This window comes from Mauremys reevesii, linkage group 10 (assembly GCF_016161935.1).
Source record: "Mauremys reevesii isolate NIE-2019 linkage group 10, ASM1616193v1, whole genome shotgun sequence".
NCBI lineage: Eukaryota > Metazoa > Chordata > Testudines > Geoemydidae > Mauremys > Mauremys reevesii.
Genome location: NC_052632.1, coordinates 39,351,290 through 39,372,936, shown reverse-complemented (window position 1 = coordinate 39,372,936; position 21,647 = coordinate 39,351,290). Strand labels below are relative to the sequence as shown.

At 49.8% G+C, this 21,647-nt stretch overlaps 1 protein-coding gene across 3 annotated transcripts in view; it reads left to right on the top strand.

The window, feature by feature from the left end:
• The window catches only part of ALPK3 (alpha kinase 3), an 89,597-nt gene that overhangs the window by 23,326 nt on the left and 44,624 nt on the right, over positions 1–21,647 (top strand). For all 3 annotated transcript variants that reach the window (XM_039491409.1, XM_039491408.1, XM_039491410.1), the window contains 2 exons: positions 3,575–3,696; positions 19,071–19,188. In XM_039491409.1, the coding sequence (XP_039347343.1) occupies positions 3,575–3,696; positions 19,071–19,188 (240 nt within the window). The remainder of the gene's footprint in view (positions 1–3,574; positions 3,697–19,070; positions 19,189–21,647) is intronic.

The window sequence follows — 21,647 nt, the reverse complement described above, 5'->3', positions numbered from 1 at the left end:
TCTTCCTTGTGCTTGTGGTATTCACAGTCCTGGATTTCCTGCACACTGCCCTTAGCAGGAAGCAAAAGAATGGAAAGGGACGTAGCAGCGTTGTGATGGATTGCTTGGTAAGCTGGGCGCAAGAAAACAGTGTACATTTTTATACGGCTCAATGTAAATCAGTGGTCCCCAACCTTTTCGTCTGGCGGGTGCCAGACGAAGGACCATGGCAGCGGTGGAGCACCCGCCGAAATGCCGCCGAATTTCTGCGGCGACGCCTCTCCATGATGTCACTTGTTGGCGGTAAGTGGCGTCATCGAGAGGCGTCGCCTCCAAAATGCCGCAGAAATTCGGGGGCGACGCCTCTCGATGATGCCGCTTGTCAGCGGCAAGCAGCATCATCAAGAGGCGGTGTCGCCGAAATGCCACAGAAATTCAGCGGCATTTCGGCGGATGCTCCACCGCTGGCCAGGAGGCGGGTGCATTTAGATGCCCCTGCGGGCACCATGGCGCCTGCGAGCACCGCATTGGGGACCCCTGATGTAAATGTATGTCTCTAGGAACAAAAAATGTAGGCCGTACTTGTAGGGTAGAGGATTCTGTCCTGGGAAGCAGTGACTCTTGCAAACGATTTGGAGCTCATGGTGGATAATCAGCTGACCGTAAGCTCTGAGTGTGACACTGGCCAAAAATTTAATTTTTCAATGCATAAACGGGAATCTTGAGTAGAAGTAGAGGGTAATTTATCTCTGTATTTGGTACTCGTGCAACTGCTGCTGGAATCCTGTTTCCACAGCTGAAGAAGGATGTTGGGAAAACTGGAGCGGGTTCAGAGATGAGCTAGGAGTATGATTGATTAAATTAATTAAAGGATTAGACACTGAGCTTATTGAGTGTATCACTATAAGGAATAATCTATTTAGTTTAACAGAGAAAGTTAATGGGTGATTTGATTAGTCTGTAAGTACCTATATGAGGAACAGATATTTACTAATGGGCTCTTTCAATCTAGAAGAGAAAGGTATAACATGAGCCAATGGCTGGAAGTTGAACTTAAACAAATTCAATGTGGAAAGAAGGTATGAATTTTAAACAGTAATTAATCCATGGAACAATTTACTGAGGGTCATGGTGGATTCTCTATTGCTGACCATTTTTAAATCCGATTAGATGTCCTTCTGAGAGATCTGCTCTAGGAATTACTTTGGGGAAGTTCTATGGCCTGAGTGACACAGGACTACAGGAGGACAGATTAGCTGTTCACCATGGCCCCGTCTACTCTTGGAATCTATGAATTTCCTGCTAAATCTGTAGATGATGTAGGTCCCTGTTGCCTTTGGAGCTGCGTAGGCAGCTGTCACAGCTCAGAGTCCTGACAGAGGGCTCAGCTCTGGGTCCAAGCTCTGCGTATCCATTTACTCTTTAAAAATATAATGACATGAGTGTAGGTGATGAAAGGAACTGAATTTTCAGCCCTCAGGGCTGAAGTTCGCTCACTGAACAGGTCAGCAGCAGTGCCTACCTGTGACCTAGGGGGACCCATCTAAGAGTCGGGGGAGTACAGGCTCCTGGGACCTGCTGATACTGCCCATACTGAGGCCAGCTAGCACCAGTCACGGAGCTGTCAGTAACCGTTTCTATGAATCTCCACCCCCTGCCCCCACACTTCTCCTGCATGTTTATGGAAGCTGGACACTTTGTTTTTAATTAAGCCTTTCCTTATTGCAGATGGTACTGCATGAACAGTTTTGCCAACTGTATGGTAGTACTTGGTGTTTCTCCTAGAGCCCCAGCTCCTGGAGTCCTGTGATGATATGAGAATTTCACATTTTAAAAAAAGAGTAACTTTCTATCCTTTCTGGTTGCAGTGGAGAAACCTGGAAATATGATCCCTAAAGGCCCCCCAAAGCAGAAGGCAAAGATCCAAATTTTAAAAATGCCAGGAAATTAAAAAAGGACTGAAGCAAATCTCATGGTTTTGGGGGACGTGACTAAAAACTTTTTTGACTGTGTGAGATTAGCAATACTGAATCGATACACACTGTATCCATTCAGTGCCATACGTTAATAGCACTCAAACAGCTGTAAGATGCATCTTATGAACTTCATAGAGTCTAGTAGCTCCTTGGACAGTTCAGGCTAGTGCTTCAGTCTGAACTTGCTATGCTCACACATTACAGTGCATGAGCTTATATAGTGTATGGTCCCTAATGCCTAGATGCTGTAGCAGGAGCTGAAGTAAAGAGGTCATGCCAGCTTCACAGACAGTTCCCTAGCTCTGAGAGGTATAAGCCAGGCTCAGAACCTCCTGTAGGAGGGTGGGTATGTAGGAATAAGGAGCTATCACTGGCACATGATGCCCTTAAAGGCCTTTTTACTATTAACTCAAGCCTTTGAAATAAGGAGCATGTACTTGTCAAAGGGACCATGTCAATTAAAACTTGCCTATTCTGTAAATCCTAAACCAATGAAAAACCGTGCACAGTTAAAATAGAATTCTAATAAAGAGGTGCCTCCCTTCCTCCCCCACAGTGCAAGACACCCGCTCAGTGCAGCACCGGCAATCTAAAAGTGCGGCTGCTATCACTGGTTTCTTTTATTTCATTGTCTCAATAAGAAACACAACTAGTAAACATAAGGCATAAATAGTGAGACGTGAACGGGCTTTTCAGAATTGTTTCTCTGTTACAGTGTTCATAGCTCTAGCAATGCAGCAATGACTGAGCAAAGTACCAACCAGGGTAAGAGTGCCTGGGAGGGAATTTAAAATGAGACCATTAGAATCCAGTGAGAGGCAAGGAGGGACATCTGAAGGCAGGTGTTGGGTTGTCATAGAGTTTAAAGCCAGAAGGGAACACCAGATCATCTGATCCGATCTCCTGTAAATCACAGGCTGCCAGCACCTGCAGACTAAACCCAGCAACCAAAATTAGAAGAAAGCATTACAGCCCTGAAGCAACTAAACTGTTCTGTGCCCCAGCCAGAGACTAGGGGTATGGCTGCACTACGCAGCTTTTAGCAACACGGCTGTGCCGCTACAGCTGCTAAAAGCTGTGCAGTGTAGCTGCTGTTTGTTGGCAGGAGAGAGCTCTCCTGCTGGCAAAAATCGTCCACGCCCCATAAGCAGCAGTGGCTTTGTCAGCTCGAGAGCACTCCTGCCCATAAAGCATTGCTCACACTGTCGCTTTTCCTCAGTACAACTTTTGTCATTCAGGGAGTTGTTTTTTTAACACCCCTGAACGACAAAAGTTTAGCCAACTAAGTGCCAGTGTAGACAAAGCCTAGAAGGGACCAAGGTGCACCAATGGCTGAGGCCCTGCAATGACAGGGAATTAAGTGAGATATCCAGATAATCCTGGTAAGTGACCAACACCCACATGCTGCAGAAAAAAGTAGAACCCCCCAACCAAGATTACTTCCAATCTGATTGACGGAGAAATTTGTTCCCAACCTCACACATGACGATCTGTTAGACCCTAGCATATAAGGAAGAACCAGCCAGCCAAGCACATTATTTGATCTTGGGGTGAGAACCCTTTACTTGGTTTCTAGTAACCTAATCTGAGCTCTAAGAATTGCTTCTTGATTCTTTTAGGAGCACCTTCTGCACAATCATTGCTCAGCTGACTGAGGAGACCCAGCCACAGTTTGAAACTACCCTCAAATCTCGTGCTGTATCTGAGGACTCTGATGCCAAATTCACATGCACAGTAACAGGTAATGATGACATCAGTGGAGTGACCCACCCCTGCCCGATCCATTACTGCTCCTGGTTAATAGTAGTAAAAAAAGAAAAGAAAAGGGGGGTGGGGGAGAAATACAGTGTTGCCAACTCGCTCAATTTTATTGGAAGATGCATTTTCATTAAATGGCTGGAAGTTGAAGCTAGACAATTCAGACTGGAAATAAGGTGTAAACTTTTAACAGTGTGAGAGTGATTAACCATTGGAACAGTTTACGAAGAATTGTGGTGGATTCTCCATCCCTGGCGATCTTAAAATCAAGATTAGATCTTTCAAAAAGATCTGCTCTAGGAATTAGTGTTGGAATTTCTCAGGCTTGTGCTAGATTAGGGATTCTCAAACTTCATTGCACCATGACCCCCTTCTGACAAGAAAAATTACTACACGATCCCACGAGCTGGGGGGGACTGAAACCCAAGCCCACCTGAGACCCACTGCCCGGGTGGGGAGGCCAAAGCCCAAGCCCACTGCTCTAAGTGGGGGTGGTAGGGAGGAACCAAAGCCCAAGGGCTTCAGCCCCAGGCAGGAGGCCTGTAACCTGAGTGCTGCCTAGGGTGACTGGATGTCCCGATAAAATTAGGACTGTCCCAATTTTGAAGAGTTTGTCCCACATCCTGACCAGAGTACGGTCAGGACGCCATTTGTCCCGATATTTTGTTTCCTGGTCTTTGGTGGCGAGCCCTTCAGTCGCGGATGGTCTTTGGCGGTATTTCGGTGGCGGGTGCTTCTGTCTTTGGCGGCAAGGTTTATTACCCCCCGCTGAAATACCGCCGAAGACCGTCTGCGACTGAAGGGCTCTCCGCCAAATTGCCACCGAACTCCCGGACGGATGAGTGTAAAAGAAAAAAAAAACACGCTCCCCCCTGCAGCGGTCCCAATATTTTCCCCTTAACATCTGGTCACCCTAGCGCTGCCAAGGAATGAAGCCCTTGGGCTTTGGCTTTTACCACAGGCAGTGGGGCTTGGGCTTCTGCCCCAGTAAGTCTAAGCCAGCCCTGGCAGCGCTATTAAAATGGGGTCATGACGCACTTTGGGGTCATGACCCACAGATTGAGAACTGCTGTGCTAGATAACAGTGGTTTCTTCTGGCCTTGAAATCTGACTCTCTCTCTCTACATGATATCTCTGCTAACCCTCCAGCTGCTGGAGACAAGTGATTACATGAGAACAGCTTGAAAACATGACCCAAATGAGTCCAAAAGACAAATGAAAATAACTTTAAAATCAATTTTTAAAAAGTCACATTTGAGGAAGGAGTGGGGGTGATTTATCGGTGTAGAATTCTTGGGGTTGTTAATACTGCAGCTTGCTCACTGATCGCTTACAATAAAAAGCTTGCACCAGAGCGAAGCTGGCATTGGTTACTAACTGGGAAGGCCATAATAGAACTATTTTCTTGAGTAGCCTCTCAGAGGTTTGCTATCTCAGGAATGTGTAGTTTGCAGCTGAATCTTGCTCTGTTAGAGAGCCTGTTTTGACTCTCGCATTTGATCTCACACAGGGTACATCTACACAGCAAAGAAAAACCCATGGCTGGCCCATGCCAGCCAACTTGGGCTTGCGGGCCTTGGACTGTGGGGCAGCTTCATTACTGTGCAGACTACCAGGCTAGGGCTCCAGCCTAAGCCCAGACATCTACACAGCAATGAAGCAGCCCCACAGCCTGAGCCCCAGGAGCCTGAGTTGCTGGCATAGGACAGCCGCAGGTTTTTCTTTGCTGTGTAGACATACCCCCAGGGAGAGCACAGATGGGTTTGCGCCAGTGGAAAACCTGTGCTTCTTAGCCCTGGTCTACACTGGGAGGGTGGGGGGGTGGATCTAAGTTACACAACTTCAGCTACATGAATAACGTAGCTGAAGTTGACGTACTTAGATCGACTTACCGTGGTGTCTTCACTGCGGTGAGTTGACTGCTGCTGCTCCCCCGTCGACTCTGCCTGCGCCTCTGGTGGCGCTGGAGTACAGGAGTCGATATATCGCGTCTAGACTAGACATGATAAATTGATCCCCGCTGGATCGATCACTGCCCGCCGATCCAGCTGGTAGTGAAGACCTGCTAGAGACTAGAGTGCTGGTCTCTATGCGTATTCCACTGTGGTTATGCATGTGCGCCATGCGCCCGGAGCTGGAGAATTTTGAAAGCCGTGTCCAGGGCTGTCCTTACCTATATGCAAACATCACAATTTTCCTGGTGCCCCAGAAATGGGCAAAATGATGGCAAGTGACAGTTCCAAGCCAGGTCTAGCCCCTCCTCCTGAAGGCCGTCCTTATCAATCAATTCCAGCATACACGGTCTGGAACCCTGATCACAGCCCCTAGCACAAAGCCTCCTCAAAAGTGGTCTATGGAGCGCTGGCTGGCTACTGGCTCTTCTACTTTCATTAAAGGACTAGCTCTTCACTAGACATTTTCCCATGTGTACAATAGCCACCAGCATGTTATACAATTGTCTTGTGGCACCTACGGTATCTGTAAGAACTTGCTCTGTACCATGGGCAAGTTTTAGAACCCCTGCTGTAGCATCCCACAGCTTCAAGCAAGGGCCATCTGTGACCCTCAATTCGAGAAGATCCCAAGAGGTAGCGAGCACAATCCACATCCAAGAGATCTTATCCCAAGAAAACTGGAGCACTTGCGCCAAGAAACACAACTGCCATTGGGTACAAACCAGCTGGATTAACCAGGCCTATAAAAGGGATACAGGCACAGCAAAGGGCTGGTGGGAGGAATGCCCGTTCCCACTTCGATTGAATAGATAATGGAAAAATGAAACCAAAGAGATTTTTGTCAAAATGGGTGTGTGGCTGCTTGGAGTTGTACATTTAAAAATCAGATCCAGTGATGTTCCAGGGGAAATGGATGTCTAGGGAACTAGTGCGTTGTGAAAACGGAGAGGGAGAGGACTCTGCAGGGAGAGTGCTGGAAAGGCTGTTTTTGTTAGATAGTGCAGCTAACTAGGTGCTAATTCAGACTTTGAAGAAGAGATCTCCTTGGTAAAGAGCCAACATCCCCACCCCTTCAATGACAGCATGAAAGAGCTCCATTCCATATCTGAAACCCCCAACATGGGTGTCAGCCCAACCACACTTGATAGGCAGGGAAGCAGGAATACATTGTCAGTTTCTTTCATTGGCAACCAAAAGTACCAAGAAGAGTCACAAACAGGTTTTTAAAAACCTCTTGCATAGGTCACTTACCCACAATGCAGTGGTTGGGGCAGTGAAGAGTATTTTCTTCCCTCCTGCACATCCATGAAACTCAGGGTATGTCTACACTGCAAAAACAACACCTCTAAGCAGCAAGTCTCAGAGGCCCCGCACTTGCTCCACCCCTTGTCAAAGGCCCCACCTTTGCTCACCAGCCAACTCTCGGGCAAATCATTCCTCTCTTGGTGCCTTTGATTTGTTCACCTGACTGGGGAATAATGCAGCAGGGAGGGTGGAGCCCAGCTGACCAGGGGAGGTGGGGAACAGCAGGAAAGAAGTGGCCCATACATTCCTCCCCAGAAATGGAGGAGGATGCGGGGCCTCAGGGAAGGGGCATGGCAGGGCAGGGCAAGAGTGTTCGGTTTTCTGCCATTAGAAAGTTGGGAACCCTAGGCAGGACTGGGGAAGGCTCAGGTTCCTAACCCCATCTTTGCTCTGCACCCCGCTCTGCCTCTCAGCCAGAGCCCCACAATAGCTGACCAAGTGCCCAGTGGGAGAACACAGCTGTCACAAATTTGGCACCTTTTCTGCTGGGCCTAGAGCTGTCCTGAGGCCTGTTTTGAAATGGGCAGGGTGGACAAGGTGGTGAGCGCTCTCAGGCTGCCTGGCACTAGCAGGACTCAGACCGAGCCAGGAGAGTGGGGAGGCAGGCCCATCCCATGTCCAGCGGCTGCATGCGGCATAAGACAAGCTCCAGCACACTGGATGGGGGTTGTCTGGCTGTGTGCAGATCACAGTACAGTGAGATCTGGCACTGCCAGGAGGCTGGATTGGGGCATGTATCTGAGGGGAGTGGGTCATTGTCGGGGGGTATGCAGGTTTTCAGAGGACAGAGCCTCTGAGATGGACTTGTGAGGAAAAGGGAGATACTGGACACAATGCAAAGTCCCCTCCCCAGCAGACGTTCTCAGCCAGGAGCTCAGAATGGGGCAGCAGGAGGAGCTTGGGAGATGGGCCCAGATGTGAGCCTGGGGGAGCCAGGCTGGAGAGAAGAGGTGGAGACGAGCCAGGGCAGGCTGAGTGGGGAGCAGGACTGGTGCTATCAGGAGATTTGAGGAGGCAGGCAGAGCAGAAGACCTGAGATCTGACCAAGTGGAGGTGGTGACAGCCGTGAGAGTGGGGCCATGGTGGGGATCCCAGCACAGGCCTGACCAGTGAGGGCAAAGTCTGGGTGGCAGGGCTGGCAGGCTTCCTAGCTGGCTTTGCGTGGCTCCCCAGAAGCAGTGACATGTCCCTGTGGCGCCAAGGTGCAGGGGCAGCCAGGCAGGCTCCATGCACTGCTCCCGCCCCATGTGCTGGCTCCTCAGCTCCCATTGGCCATGAACCACAGCCAATGGGAGATGCAGGGGTGGTGTCTGTGGGCGGAGGCTGCACGCAGAGCCACCTGGTTCCCCTATGCCTAGGAGCCGAGGGACATGTCACTGCTTCCGGGGAGCCCTCTGATGTAAGCACCACCTGGAGCCCACACCCTCCCCCCTGCATGCCCCAGTCTGCAGCCCATCCTGCACACAAACTCTCTCCCACAGCCTGCACCCGCTCCCAATGCCCTGCCCCAACCCTGAGCCCCCTCCCACACCCCAACCCCCTGCCCCAGTCTGGAGCCCCTCTCACACCCAAGCTCCCTCCCTGAGCCTGCACCCCGGATCCCCTCACACACCCAAAAGCCCTCTTGGAGCCTGAACGCCCCCCACATGCCTGCCCCAGCCCAGAGCCCTCTCCTGCACCCTGAACCCCTCATTTCTGGCCCCACCCCACAACCAGCGCCCCCAGCCCAGAGCCCATACTTGCTCCCATACCCCAACCGCAGTGCCTCAGCCTGGAGGCCCCTCCCACACGCCAAACCCCTCGGCTCCACCCCCCCATTCTGAAGCCCCCTCCTGCAGCCCAAACCCCTAATCTCCATCCCCACTCCAGAGCCCGCACCCCAGTCTCCTGCCCCAGTCTGGAGCCTTCTCCTGCACCCTGAACCCCTCGTTTCTGGCCCCATCCCAGAGCCCTAACCCCTCCTGGACCCCAACTCTCTGCCCCAGCCCAGTAAAAATGAGCAAGTGAGTGAGGGTGGGGGAGAGCAAGCGACAGGAGGGGGGTGGGGATGGAGTGAGTGGGGGTGGAGCCTCAGAGGAGGAGCAGGACCTCAGGGAAGGGGAGGGGCTAGGGTGTTCGGTTTTGTGCAATTAGAAAGTTGGCAACCCTAGGCAGGAGGAGGGGAGGAGGGGCAGCTTCTTGCTCTGCTTTGAGCCGGGGGGGGGCATGCGGAGTGCGGCTGGGGTGCTTTCAGGGGGAGGTGAAGGCCGTGGGAGAAAGGGGCACAGTGGCTGTGGCCAGTGATGAGCTGCCAAAATCTTAGGAACCGGTTCCCTACTGGGTCTTCGGCGGCACGGCTCCGGCGGCTGAAAGACCCACCACCGAAGACCCGGTAGGGAACCGCCCAGTGAGTACACCCCCCACCCACGTCCTGCCCCCCCTCAGAAACCACAACACATAACCCCCCCTGCCCTGCTCCTTGTCCCCTGACCACTCCTTCCCAAGACCCCCAACCCTAACTCCCCCCCAGGACCCCACCCCCTGCCAGACTTGCCCTGCTCCCTGTCCCCTGACTGCCCCGACTCCATCCACCACCATCCCAACAGACCCCAGGAACTCCCACGCGGCGCCTACCCAACTCCCCTTCCCCATCCCCTGTCTGCCCCCCCAGAACCTCTGCCCGATCCAACCCCTCCTCCCCCGCCCCAGTCCCAGCCCTGGCCCTGGCCTCTTACCCCTGCCGGGTCGGGGCTAGGGTCGGAGCCGCGCCATGCGGCCGGAGTTTGGGCCGGGGCCGGGCAGTGGCTGGAGTAGGGCCGGGCAGCGCCTGGAGTCCTCATCGCGCCCCACCCTGCCCCAGCTCACCTGCAGGAACCGCGCCGCCCGGACCCGGCCAGGGCCCGGCCAGGAACCATGCTGCCCGGCCGGACCTGGGGACTGGACCCGGGCAGGAGCCGTGCTGCCCGGCCGAGGTCGCAGCTGGACCCTGGGGGAGGAGCCCAGCCACCCGACCCCAGAGTCGCGCTGCTTGCTTCTCAGCCCTCCCAGCTTCCCACGCGAACAGCTGATTCGCGGGAAGCTGGGGAGGGGGATATTCATTTACAGCACTAGGGGCTTCTAAATTTAACAACCGATTCGCGCGATCCGGTGCAAACCGGCTGCAGCTCACCACTGGCTGTGGCGCAGGGGTAGCACTGCAGTGGGCCCCAGGGAAGAGCCAAGTGCTTCACACATGAGCATGTCATAAGCTCTATTTTACAGACAAGGAGACTGAGGGCATACCGGTTTTGTAAAACAGATTTATAAAATCAGTGTGCGCGCGCCACACTAAACACATTAAATCGGGTGTGCTGTGGGTAGCTATTCCCTAGCTATCCCATATTGAGATCCCAGTGCCTGATGGGGGCAAAATCATTTGTCGCTGGTGGTTCTGGGTAAATGTCAGAGGCGCAGCTACACACAGACATGCTTTTTTTTTTTGACAGCAGGAGATGGTTACTAGCCATATTGCACCATCCAAACCCTTCCATAAATTGGAACTGAGGATGATCATGGCTACCAGTCGACTCCAATCCCTCCTTTTTTGGTATAAAAAAAGAATCTGTGCTGCCTAATATAGGCAAGTGTGCTAGAGAACCACCTGCTCTGTGTCAGAGCCATTCCGTTCTTCTCTTGGCCGCTTATTGTCCCCCCCCCCCCACTGTGTGTGATGAATTAATAAGAATGCAGGACACACACACACTATAGTGAGTGAGAATGTGAAGTGGAAGCAGCTGCTGCGCTATAGTAGTCAGACAGGACATTAAGCAGTGTGTAGGAGAGAAGCCCAGCATCCCACTGCTAGTCCAGGGCAACTGAATCTTTGTTGTGATGAGGGGATGGTTACCATATTGCACCATCCATCCACCAGAAAAATTAGGCCAATAGGTCTGCAGCATTCAGTAAAGATAGTGACATGTAAAGAGTCAGAGGATTGTTCACTGTGTTTGACTAGAAGCATTTGGGAGCAGCCAAGAGATGCAATAATTTTAGGAGGCTGCAGGAACTGTGGGTGATAGAGACGGGGATACGGATACCTTACCTTTTTTTTCTAAAAAAAGAATAGAATCAGCTGCTAATATATACAAGTGTGTACTAGAGACCACCGTATCATAGACCAGAGGAGCACAGCTGCTCTGTGTCAGAGCCTGCAGAAATTATCTGTATGCTATTCACAGGGGTGGTCCTTTTCATCAGCTGAAGCTGATCATGAGGATGGATTTAGCTTTTGCATGATCAGCTGATGCTGATGACTGCAGCATTCAGTAAAGATAGGGTGACATGTAAAAGAGTCAGAGGATTGGACACTTGTTTGACCCTAGAAGCATTTGGAGCCCAGAATGCAAATGCAAATAATTCAGAGGCTGCAGGAACTGTGGGAGCTTTCCTCCTCCCAGTCCATGGCGTCCATTTGATTCTTTGGCTGGGCAAACAGGAAATAAAAAAGTTCGCGGGCTTTTCCTGTTTACCTGACCACTGCATCCGAGTTCCCTGAGGCACAGCAGTGATTTAGCCCTGTTTGAGCAATTGGTCCTGAATTGGCACTCTCAGTTGGATCCCGCCAGAACCGCATCGTCACACTGTGAAAGATGGATTCCTCAGCCATGTGGGTTAGGGACACTGAGAACTAACTGCAGGTGAGAAATTGCCTGAGGTCAGGATTGTGATTTGCTAAGTTTTAGACACTGGAAAGCAGGTTTTATTTTTGTTTTATTTGTGACCACTTCCTGTTTCTATTACCCTTGCTTAGAATCACTTCCAGCTCTGTTCTTGATTAATAAACTTATTTTTGGTTTTGCCATAAAATTATCTCAGTGCTGTGTATTGTAATGTGTGGGTCTTCAGCTGAACTGATAGGCTGGGGTCTGCACTGTCTCTTTGGAGACAGTGGACTTGGTATTTCTGTGTGCAGCCAGTGAGGGGGCTGGATGCTGCAGAGGAATGGTCTTCCAGGGGAGTCAGGAACTGGGATGCACCGACTGTTACCTGCAAGGCAAACTTAAGACTGGCAGAGTCTTGAGAAGTGTACTGGGGAGGTGGACAGACTGGTGTGGCGGGGAGTTGACAGGCTGTTTAAGCTCCAGCAAAACTGTCTCTGGCTGAGGCAGAGGGGTAAGATTGTGGCTCCTGGTTCTAAGAAAGCATCCCACAGGGACAGATAGACAGGGCTGAATCAGCAGGTCAGGGCAGTGTTGCATGTTTGAATTTAATAACGATTCAAGTCTGGCAAATAGGCTCCAGTAGAATTATTTAATCAATCAGAGATCAGTACAGCACTATACAGAGTACAGAAGGAATAGATACATTACCACCCTTGGTGTCAGGTAAAGACCTGGCCTCTATGTCTCTCCCAGTTTTTACTCCCCAACCTAATTTTCATGCCTTTTGTCTTTTATAGGGTGTGACATAGAGAAACTCCTTTTTGGAGGGAAAATTGTTTCCCATGATTAATTTCACCATGTGTTCTGTTTTTGATATTACTGATGGAATTTATTTTATGGTGTTCAGTTTGCCTGATTGATGAGTAAAAAGGAATCTCTAATCTGGTTTCAAACACTGTAGAAACTGATGGTTTTTAATGAGTTAGAAATATCTTTCAATGGGTCATTATTTCATCCATTACAGAAAACATCTGATAACAATTATCCCTTATCAATCACCCAGTTTTTTTTTATTACATACTTCTGTAGACTTTTTCAGTAGTTTGAGGGTGTCTTTTCCCTGGACACCTGGATTCCCATGGACCTGAAGATGCTGAGGATAATTAGATACAGCTCAGCTCCATAAAGATTTTTTGGCAAATTATCACTATGTGAATGAATTTAACATACAAAAAGGAAAAGGGGACTAAGAGGGTTAATATTTACTAACAATGGTCTTTCACAGGGCAAGGTGGAAGGGACAGGGCTACCCACTAAGATTATTGGGTCTGAGCTTTATCTTCCTGTGTTTACTGTTAGCCAAAGTCATTAGGAGTTTAGCTGGAGGAGTGTGCAGGGAGGTGCAGACATGTATGGTACCCAATCACCTGGAAAGATGGAGTCCAATTCCTTGGACTTTTCTGTTAATTGATAACCTACTCCCTTGCCAGCCTGTGGCACAAAGAAATGGGAAGATTTCTGTGAGCACAAGAGAGCCAGGGAATCGATATTCAACCCTCACAAGAAGGACCAGGTGTCTGTGGTGAGTCACTTGCTAATGGGGTCTGCATGGGACTGGAGCCAATGGTGAATAGGGCCACTAGGGCTGAGGGTCGTGGGGCAGGGCTCCACCTCTGCTGGAGGGACGGGGAGGAAAATGGGAGAGAAGGGAATGGGAAGGGTGAGGATTAGAGCAGATGGCCAGGCTGAAGGGGCAATAGGAAAGGTCAGGGCAGGGGACAGAGGATGTGGAGGCTCTGGGTTGGTGGTGTTGTGAGGACAGGGCTTGGTTTGAATTTAGTGGACTCTTATGGGTTAGGTTGACAGTACAGAATGTGCCATTCTCTGGGTTTGCCGACATTTGAAAGGAATTTTGTATGAACTTGAGGTTTTTCAGGACAAACAACATTGATAAACTTCAGGAAGAACCCAAATTTTCTGAATTATCTGGTGTCTCATTCTATATTGACACCATTTCTTTGGAAGCTCATTCACTCAAATTCAGAAGGTGTCATTGCATGCTGGGGTAAGCAAGGCTGCATCTTCTGTGCATGGTGGCATTGGGACGGCCTGCAGGAGAAGGCAAAGAGCTGGGTTCAGAGATCTGGCTCTATTCCCGGCTTCCCCCCCCCCCCGTATGACACTGGGACAGTCCCTTTTTCATGCTGTTCTATGCAGTGGGGATAAAGGCACTTAGCAGCCTGTCAGGGGCTGCATACATTGTGTCTGGCAGGGGTCTGGGCAGCCCAATAGACAGAGTCACCAGCCATTCATGAATACACAGGCAAAGTGTAAGTGAGTGCACATGTGCATTAGTCAGCAGGGTTTCTAGCTTTTGCCATTTCATGGATTCCAAGGCCACAAGGGAATCTGTCTGCGCTTTTCCTCCAATACTGCACAGCCAAGGCTTCCTCAGCAGCAGAGTTGAGGGAGGAGCCGGGAATGGGAGAGGAGCTGGGGCTAGAGTCAGAGCTGGGCTGAGGGCAGAGAGGGACTGAGGGCAGAGTTGGGTGCGGGGAAGAGCAGAGGGTAGAGGGGAGCTGGAGGCAGATCTGGCCTGAAGGCAGAGCACGACTGGAAGCTGAACAGGATTGAGGTTGGAGCTGGTCTGGGCACGGAGCAAGGTTGGAAGTATGGCACTCCCTCCCTGCCCCCTGTGGGGGCTGGCCTTGCCCCCTCTGTGAACCCCCCCAAACATTCCTCCATGACACCCTAGCAGGGTGCACACACAGTTTGGGGACCACGGATCTAGTCTGATCTCCTGTGTAATGCAGCCAAAGAACTTCCTCAAAATAATTCCTAGAGCAGAGCTTTTAGAAAAAGTCCAGTCTTGATTTAAAAATTGCCAGTGATGGGGAATGCACAATGACCCTTGGTTAGTTGATCCAGTGGTTAGTTACCCTCACTGTTAAAAATGTACATCTTATTTACAGTCTGAATTGGTCTATCTTCAACTTCAAGCCATTGGATGGTTTTACAGCTTTCATTTCTAGACTGACGAGCCCATCAGTAAATATTTGTTCCCCATGTAGGTACTTATAGCCTGTAATCTAGTCACTCCTTAACCTTCTCTTTGTTAAATTAAATAGATTGGTCTCTTTTAGTCTATTACTGTAGGACAGGGTTTCTAATCCATTAATCATTCTTGTGGCTCTTCTCTGAACTCTCTCCGTTTTATCAACATCCTTCTTGAACTGAGGGCCCCAGAACTGGACACAGGATTCCAGCAGTGGACATCTGAGTGCCAAAGAAAGAGATAAAATAAACTCTCTGCTCCTACTGGAGGTTCCCCCGCCCGGTTACTCCCTGCACCCGCGGGCCCCAGCTCACCTCTGCTCTGCCTCCTCTGAGTGCGCCGCTACTCACTTCTCCCTTCCTCGAGGGAGGTAGAAGGAGGGAAGCGCGGCGCACCTGGGGGAGGAGGCAGGCCGGGGATTTGGGGAAAGGGAGGAGTTGGGGAGGGGGCGTGAGCAAATTTGCCGCCCCTGCAAATTTGCCACCCTAGGCCTAGGCCTTGTTGGCCTAGGCAATAATACGCCGCTGCCTGTAAGTGTTGCCTGTACAGGGCCGGCTTTATGAATGGCAGGGCCCAATTTGAATACCTGGCGGTGGTCCAGGGCTTCGGCGGCACTTCAGCGGCGGGGAGTCCTGGACGGACAACTAGTTCCAAAAGGGCTTTTAAATTTAACTAAAGCTCTAGCAGCTCTCTACCCTTCCCCAGCCCCAACTCACCTCACTCCGCCTCCTCTGCTGAAGCTCCTCCAGCTTCTCCTCCCCCTCCTCCTCCCTTCATTCTAAATGAATATTGAGGGTTCCTGACTGCAGTCTGTGTTCTTGCATCTCTTGCACGCCAAGCTAGGGAGGAACATGGCGTGAATGCCACAGCTCGGACGCAGGCGCTCAGCTCCGCCCACGCCAGTCCTGATCAAGCCACATTGGCTGGTAAATTGCAAAGGGAACTTCAGGAGGGGAGGGACGTGTCTGGCACCCCTCCCATAGAGCAGGTGTCCTAGAGGTGCCCACCTACTGGGATATGACAAACTTCTCTGCCTTTGCAGGCATGCAGGGAAGGAGCCGATAAGGAACAGCACTGCTAACATCTGAACTGGGGAGGTGGGGTTTGAGAAGCAAAAGAGGGGAAAGCAGCTCTTCTCTCTTTACAAGTGTAAAGGAGTGGGTGTCTGCTCCAGGGGCAGAGCCAACCAAGGCATGGCCTAGCTCAGGGGTAGGCAACCCATGGCACGGGTGCCGAAGGCAGCACGCGAGCTGATTTTCAGTGGCACTCACGCTGCCCGGGTCCTGGCCACTAGTCTGGAGGGGCTCTGCATTTTAATTTAGTTTTAAATGAAGCTTCTTAAACATTTTAAAAACCTTATTTACTTTACATACAACAATAGTTTAGTTATATATTATAGACTTCTAGAAAGAGCCCTTCTAAAAACGTTAAAATGTATTACTGGCACGCGAAACCTTAAATTAGAGTGAATAAATGGAGACCTAGCACAGCACTTCTGAAAGGTTGCCGATCCCTGGCCTAGCTTCACGTGGGAATGGCAATAGCTCATGGCCAGACACATGGAGCCAAACACACAGCCAGCTACTGCAAAAGCAGTTCCAAGAAACTAAAGTTCTAACTATGTATCTGTGGTGTGTCGCCCCATGACTGCAGTATCTGAGCTCCACAGCAGCATCAATGGCTTTTCTGGGTCACCCCCATGAAGGCAGCGGATTATCCCCACTGAGTGGAGGAGGAACTGAAACAACAAGATTCAACCACTCTCTCTCCCTTGGCTGCTGCTGGAACAGGCCAAAGTCTGGCATACAGAGGCTATTCTCCAGCCTCCCCTTTCGTCTCTGCTGAGCCCTGTAGAGCAGGTCTCCTCTCCACCAGTCCCTGTTGCCACTGCATCCCTCAGCACCCAGCTCAGGGAAGCAGCTCCTTCCCCAGTGCCTGCTGCCTCCAGGAAAGAGGACCCAGAGGAAGGGTTCCCCAAGCAGTGGAGGGGAGGCAGAGATGGAGAATCCCCCAAGGCGGTGGAGAGAATCCTTCAGAGGCACAGGGGCAAGGGAGAACAGAGCAGGAGAGGTGGTGGGGGTGTCCTCAAAACGGGGAGCAAGGTGGATGGTGACAGCATGTCTCCCATGAGGGGGTAGGTAGGGAGGGGCCACCACTGCCTTTGTTGATCTTTTAAAGTCTTTTGTTGCCTTTCTGTTCAGTGTTTGACTTAACTGGAGAGACCCGGTCTGCAGTGCAACATTCCCAAAAATTAGCCTCTTGCTCCTGTCCCCCAGACTCTAACTAAAGGGTACCATAGCCTCCCCAACAGAATAACCCTGCTGTAGCTCAAACACAAGGCGGGGCTCACTGAGAGAGGTTCCCTGTGGTCTGCGTGATGCAGGTGGTCACGCTGGATGATAATCATGGTCATTTCTGGCTCTGAGTTGCCCATGGCCTTTTCCAGGCTGCTCAGCGTTTGTGTGAAGGATGGTATGCTGGATGTTTCCATGTGACCTTTGGCTGGAGTGCTTCCTGGGCTATGAAGGGAGGGGAAGACCCCGTCCTCCAGCATGCAGCAGGGCTGGGGCAGGTTGGGACAATGCAGAGGAAAAACAAATGAACAGTGCATGGTTGTCTAGCCACTTTGCTTCTACAGAAATGCATCCTGTAAAACCGATTGGAATGTTTGCAGGAAATGAGTCTTAGATTAATAGCTTGGGATTTAGAGCTGTAATTATCACTGTCAGATGGAAACCTCCTTAAAGCTGGGAGGTGACTTGGTCATTGCAGCTTGTGCAGTGAGAGTCTCTGCCTGTCTGCACTTGGAGTCCTGAACACAGGCTCCAGAATCAGGTGGCACCTTAGAGACTAACAAATTTATTTGAGTATAAGCTATCATGGGCTACAGCCCACTTCATCAGATGCATCGAATGGAACATATAGTAAGAAGATATATATACATACAGAGAACATGAAAAGGTGGAAGTAGCCATACGAACTCTAAGAGTCTAATTAATTAAGATGAACTGTTATCAGCAGGAGAAAAAAAACTTTTGTAGTGATAATTAAGATGGCCCATTTCAGACAGTTGACAAGGAGGTGTGAGGATACTTAACATGGGGAAATAGATTAAATTTGTGTAATGACCCAGCTACTCCCAGTCTCTATTCAAGCCCAAATTAATGGGATCTAGTTTGCATATTAATTCAAGTTCAGTAGTTTCTCATTGGAGTCTGTTTGTTTTTGAAGCCTTTCTGTTGCAAAATTGCCACCTTTAAGTCTGTTACTGAGTGACTAGAGAGGCTGAAGTGTTCTCCTATTGGTTTTTGAATGTTTTGAATGTTAACCAAGGGCCGCTTGCTAGAGCAGTTTCCCCTTGGGGAGGAGGCTAATCACAACCAGAATTAGAACTGCTTTGATTGGAGGAAAGAGCATATCCAAAAACACCATAGGGAGCTGATAAGGAAATCTTGCACATTGTAACAAGCACCCAAATGCAATTCTGCCACATACTGCACAGAAAATGAGAGGTTTTAAAGGAATACACATGGAGTAGGATGTGCTTCCCATCCCAATACACTCATAGATAAATGACCTATCTAGCATTCTGCAAAACTAACTGAAGCATGATAATTTGTCTTGTTTCTGCAGCAGAGATAGATATCCTAAATCTACCTCCCCTTGCACAGGAACTCACAGTAGAGAGATCTCTGCACTAGCAGCTCTCCTGAATTTGCCATGTGCACCCCTTGTCTGGACAGGAAGCTGCTTTATAGAGCAGGCAGCTAACTCGGCTTTGCTTGGGGCAGACCTGCTGACTGCTGATCTCTTTTGCCACAGCTGATCCTGGTAGGAATGTATCTGTTTCCCTGGCTCAGAGACCAGCCAGTCACGCGTGTCATGATGTCATTCTACTGAAAAGGCAGGAAACATCTGTTGTCAAATAGCATTTGTAGGACACAAACCAACTGTGATGCAATTAGGGTTGTTTCTGTTCAATGGAAACTTTGGGCTCAGTTTACAGAATGTGATGTGTTGTGAAGAGCTGGTAGCTCCATGGAGAACCAAGTGTCTGTTTTTTAACCTTAGGCTTAATCCAGTCCAAACATGCCTGCTTCGTCTAAAAGTGTCAATGTTCTCACCTCCTGGCTATAGCCAATGTGACCGAATGTGGTCTAATGGTCCACTCTGCCCGCTCAGGAACGAAGGGCTCAGATTTTTGCTCACAAATAGCTGGATTCTTATTAGCGTAAATGACAAGATTACAAAATGTGTTACTCTCTCACTGTGTGACCTGCAGGTTGGGATGAGCCTGGGGAAAGAGACTGGCTGAGATTTAATTTACTATTGATTTTTTTTATATCTCTGGGAACGAGATCTGCAGCCCTCCTTTCATGTTCATTGTAATGCCCCCTATGCTGATATGCAATTTCCTATCCAGGCTACCCCCAGCCAGAAGTGACCTGGTATAAGGATGATGAGGAGATGGACCGATACTGCGGCTTACCGAAGTATGAGATTTTCCGGCATGGAAACCGCCACACCCTGCAGTTATACAAGTAAGAAAGTCAGAGAACATTTGAGTTTGCTGGAGGAATCCTTTCCATATAGCTTGTTTTAACAGAGAGAATACAGATTATTCAGCACAGCCTGAGCTATCTGCTTCTAATTGTGTGAATGCCAGTTTGAGAAAGACACTTCAGTCCTGCCTTCCCTCACCCCCACCATCCATTCACAATCCTGAGCTTTGAATGCCTAATATGGCCATTACTATCAATGGCAGCCATCATCATCAGTTCAGTTTGCAGCATGTGCCAACTTTCCATCACCTTGTCCCTAATTCAACCCCATTCTGGTTATTGTCACCCCCTTTATTAATCTGACCTCCACCCTGCCGGCCCAGGGCCTCGGCCAGAGCCCCCACTACTGCAGCCATTCTCTGGTGTAATGCAGAAAGCAGCAGGTTGAGGGTATTAATATCTTCTAAGTATATTAACTCTGGTAGCAGCATGTGTCTCAGTCCGCATGGGAGAAGGATCCCCTACAGAATGATGGGAGCCGTGAGACGAAAAGGCAAAGGAGCTGATGGTGAACAATAGTGGTGAATGCAGCAGACAAATAAGACAGGATGAGGCTGGAGCTTCCTTTTAGGAGTGTCCCAGAGTGGCTTTTGGCAACCTTGGTTAAATCACAGTCAATGATGTGGTGAGGACAGACTCCAGATTGGAGGAGGTCAGGAGGAGAGCTGGATCAGAGGAAGTTGAGGCAGTTAGAATAAACAGCAGGGTTTTCCCAAACTCTGCCCACAAACCAAGCTCTACCTGCTTGACACCAGTGTATGACGCTGCTCGCAATAGACTCTACAGATGGTCAAATCATGGTCATGTGGACTCTGCTGTTCCCATGGCCAGGGCTGGATTATGGTATTGGCATATGCTAGGCCCCATATCCCAGTCACATGGTGATTTAAAAACTATTTTTAGTCCACATTGCAGGTTTCTAAGTGCTGGTATTCTCCTAGGTGCCACCCATTTGTGACACCAAAATGAAATTACTCTCTGAGCAGATTGTGCAACTCTTCATAATATGGTTGCCCTTCTCCTTTCTGGCATACTGTGATCAGCAATGAAAGAACTCACAATGTTGACGTTCAAATTACTGTAATTGGGCACGAGAGTCAATACCTTACTGCGATGCATGGGGCAGGCCACACCTCTTAGAGCCATTGTTTCAGGCTCTCTGAGGCAGCTGTTGCTTCACTGCTTGTGCTGAGGTCACATTTTCAAGGTTTTCTTCACAACCACCCGTGTAGAAACTAACTCATTTTTAAAATGAAAGCTGAGATTCTGGCTGGCAGCTTCAGAGTTCTGATTCAGTACATCCCAGCCCAATTTGAGTCCTAGGTTTTGGAGACAAGAGAGAATTAGAGAGAGAGGACAGTGTTTAAGGGTGGCATATAGCCACTGACACCAGCATGTGTTTTCCCTAAAGTTCATAGCTCATGTTGTGATGTTCACCGTTGGAGGTTCAGCTCTGCTACGCTGGCATACATTGACTTCCCACTCACTCCTGGTTTATACCAGTGTAACAGTAAACATGTGAACTTCTTGCCTGAGTAGGTGCAGCTGTGTATTTCACTTGGGTGTGTGCACATCCAGCACGCTGGAGCCAGATAATTTTGCCTGAAGTACCCACAGAAGAGTGGCAGTTGTGCCTCATGGCCATAGCTCCTCCCCGGACTATATGAAGCGGCACTGCTTGTATCCCCTTCAGTTCCTTCTTACCCCCCAGGACTCGAGTTGCAGCTCTGTGTGGTTTTTACCTCCCAATCCTCTATGTAGTGACTTTTCTCGTTGTATGTAGCTAATTAGTGTTAGTTAGTTAGCTGTAGTTTGTGTTTCCCTGGTGATATCCTCCCTAGGCTTCAAACATTGTCTGTCGTGTGGGGGACCGATCCCCAGCAATGATCCCCACACGCTGTGTTTGCTGTGTTAAGGCAAGGCCCATATCAAGGAGCAAGATTTGATTTGCAAATTGTTCACCAAACAGACTTAAGTGGTGAGGGATCTTCATCTGAAGCGGCACCTGCTTGAACGGGCTGTGCGGCCTGCTTCGGCACTGAGGCCCTCATCAGATCAGAGGTCACCCTCCCCACCCCTCATCAGGGACCTCTCTCATGAGATACTGCTCCTTGATCAAGTCCATTTTCTGCTGGCTTTAGGAGCAGTGGAGGAGGTTCTGCCAGAACATCAGGGTCATGGTTTCTCCTCCTGGTACTTTCTAGTGCCCAAATCCAAGGAAGGGGTAAGACCCATTCTCAGTCTTTGTGACCTTAACAAATCTATGAGATACATGAGGTTCTGAATGGTCACTTTATCGACTGTTCTCCCCGCGTTGTCTCAAAACGACTGGTTTGCTGCTCTGGACCTTTAGGATATCTACTGTCATGTGGCAATTTTGCTGGGTCACAGAAACTCCTTCCATTTGTCCTGGCGGTGCGTCATTTTCAGTACATGGT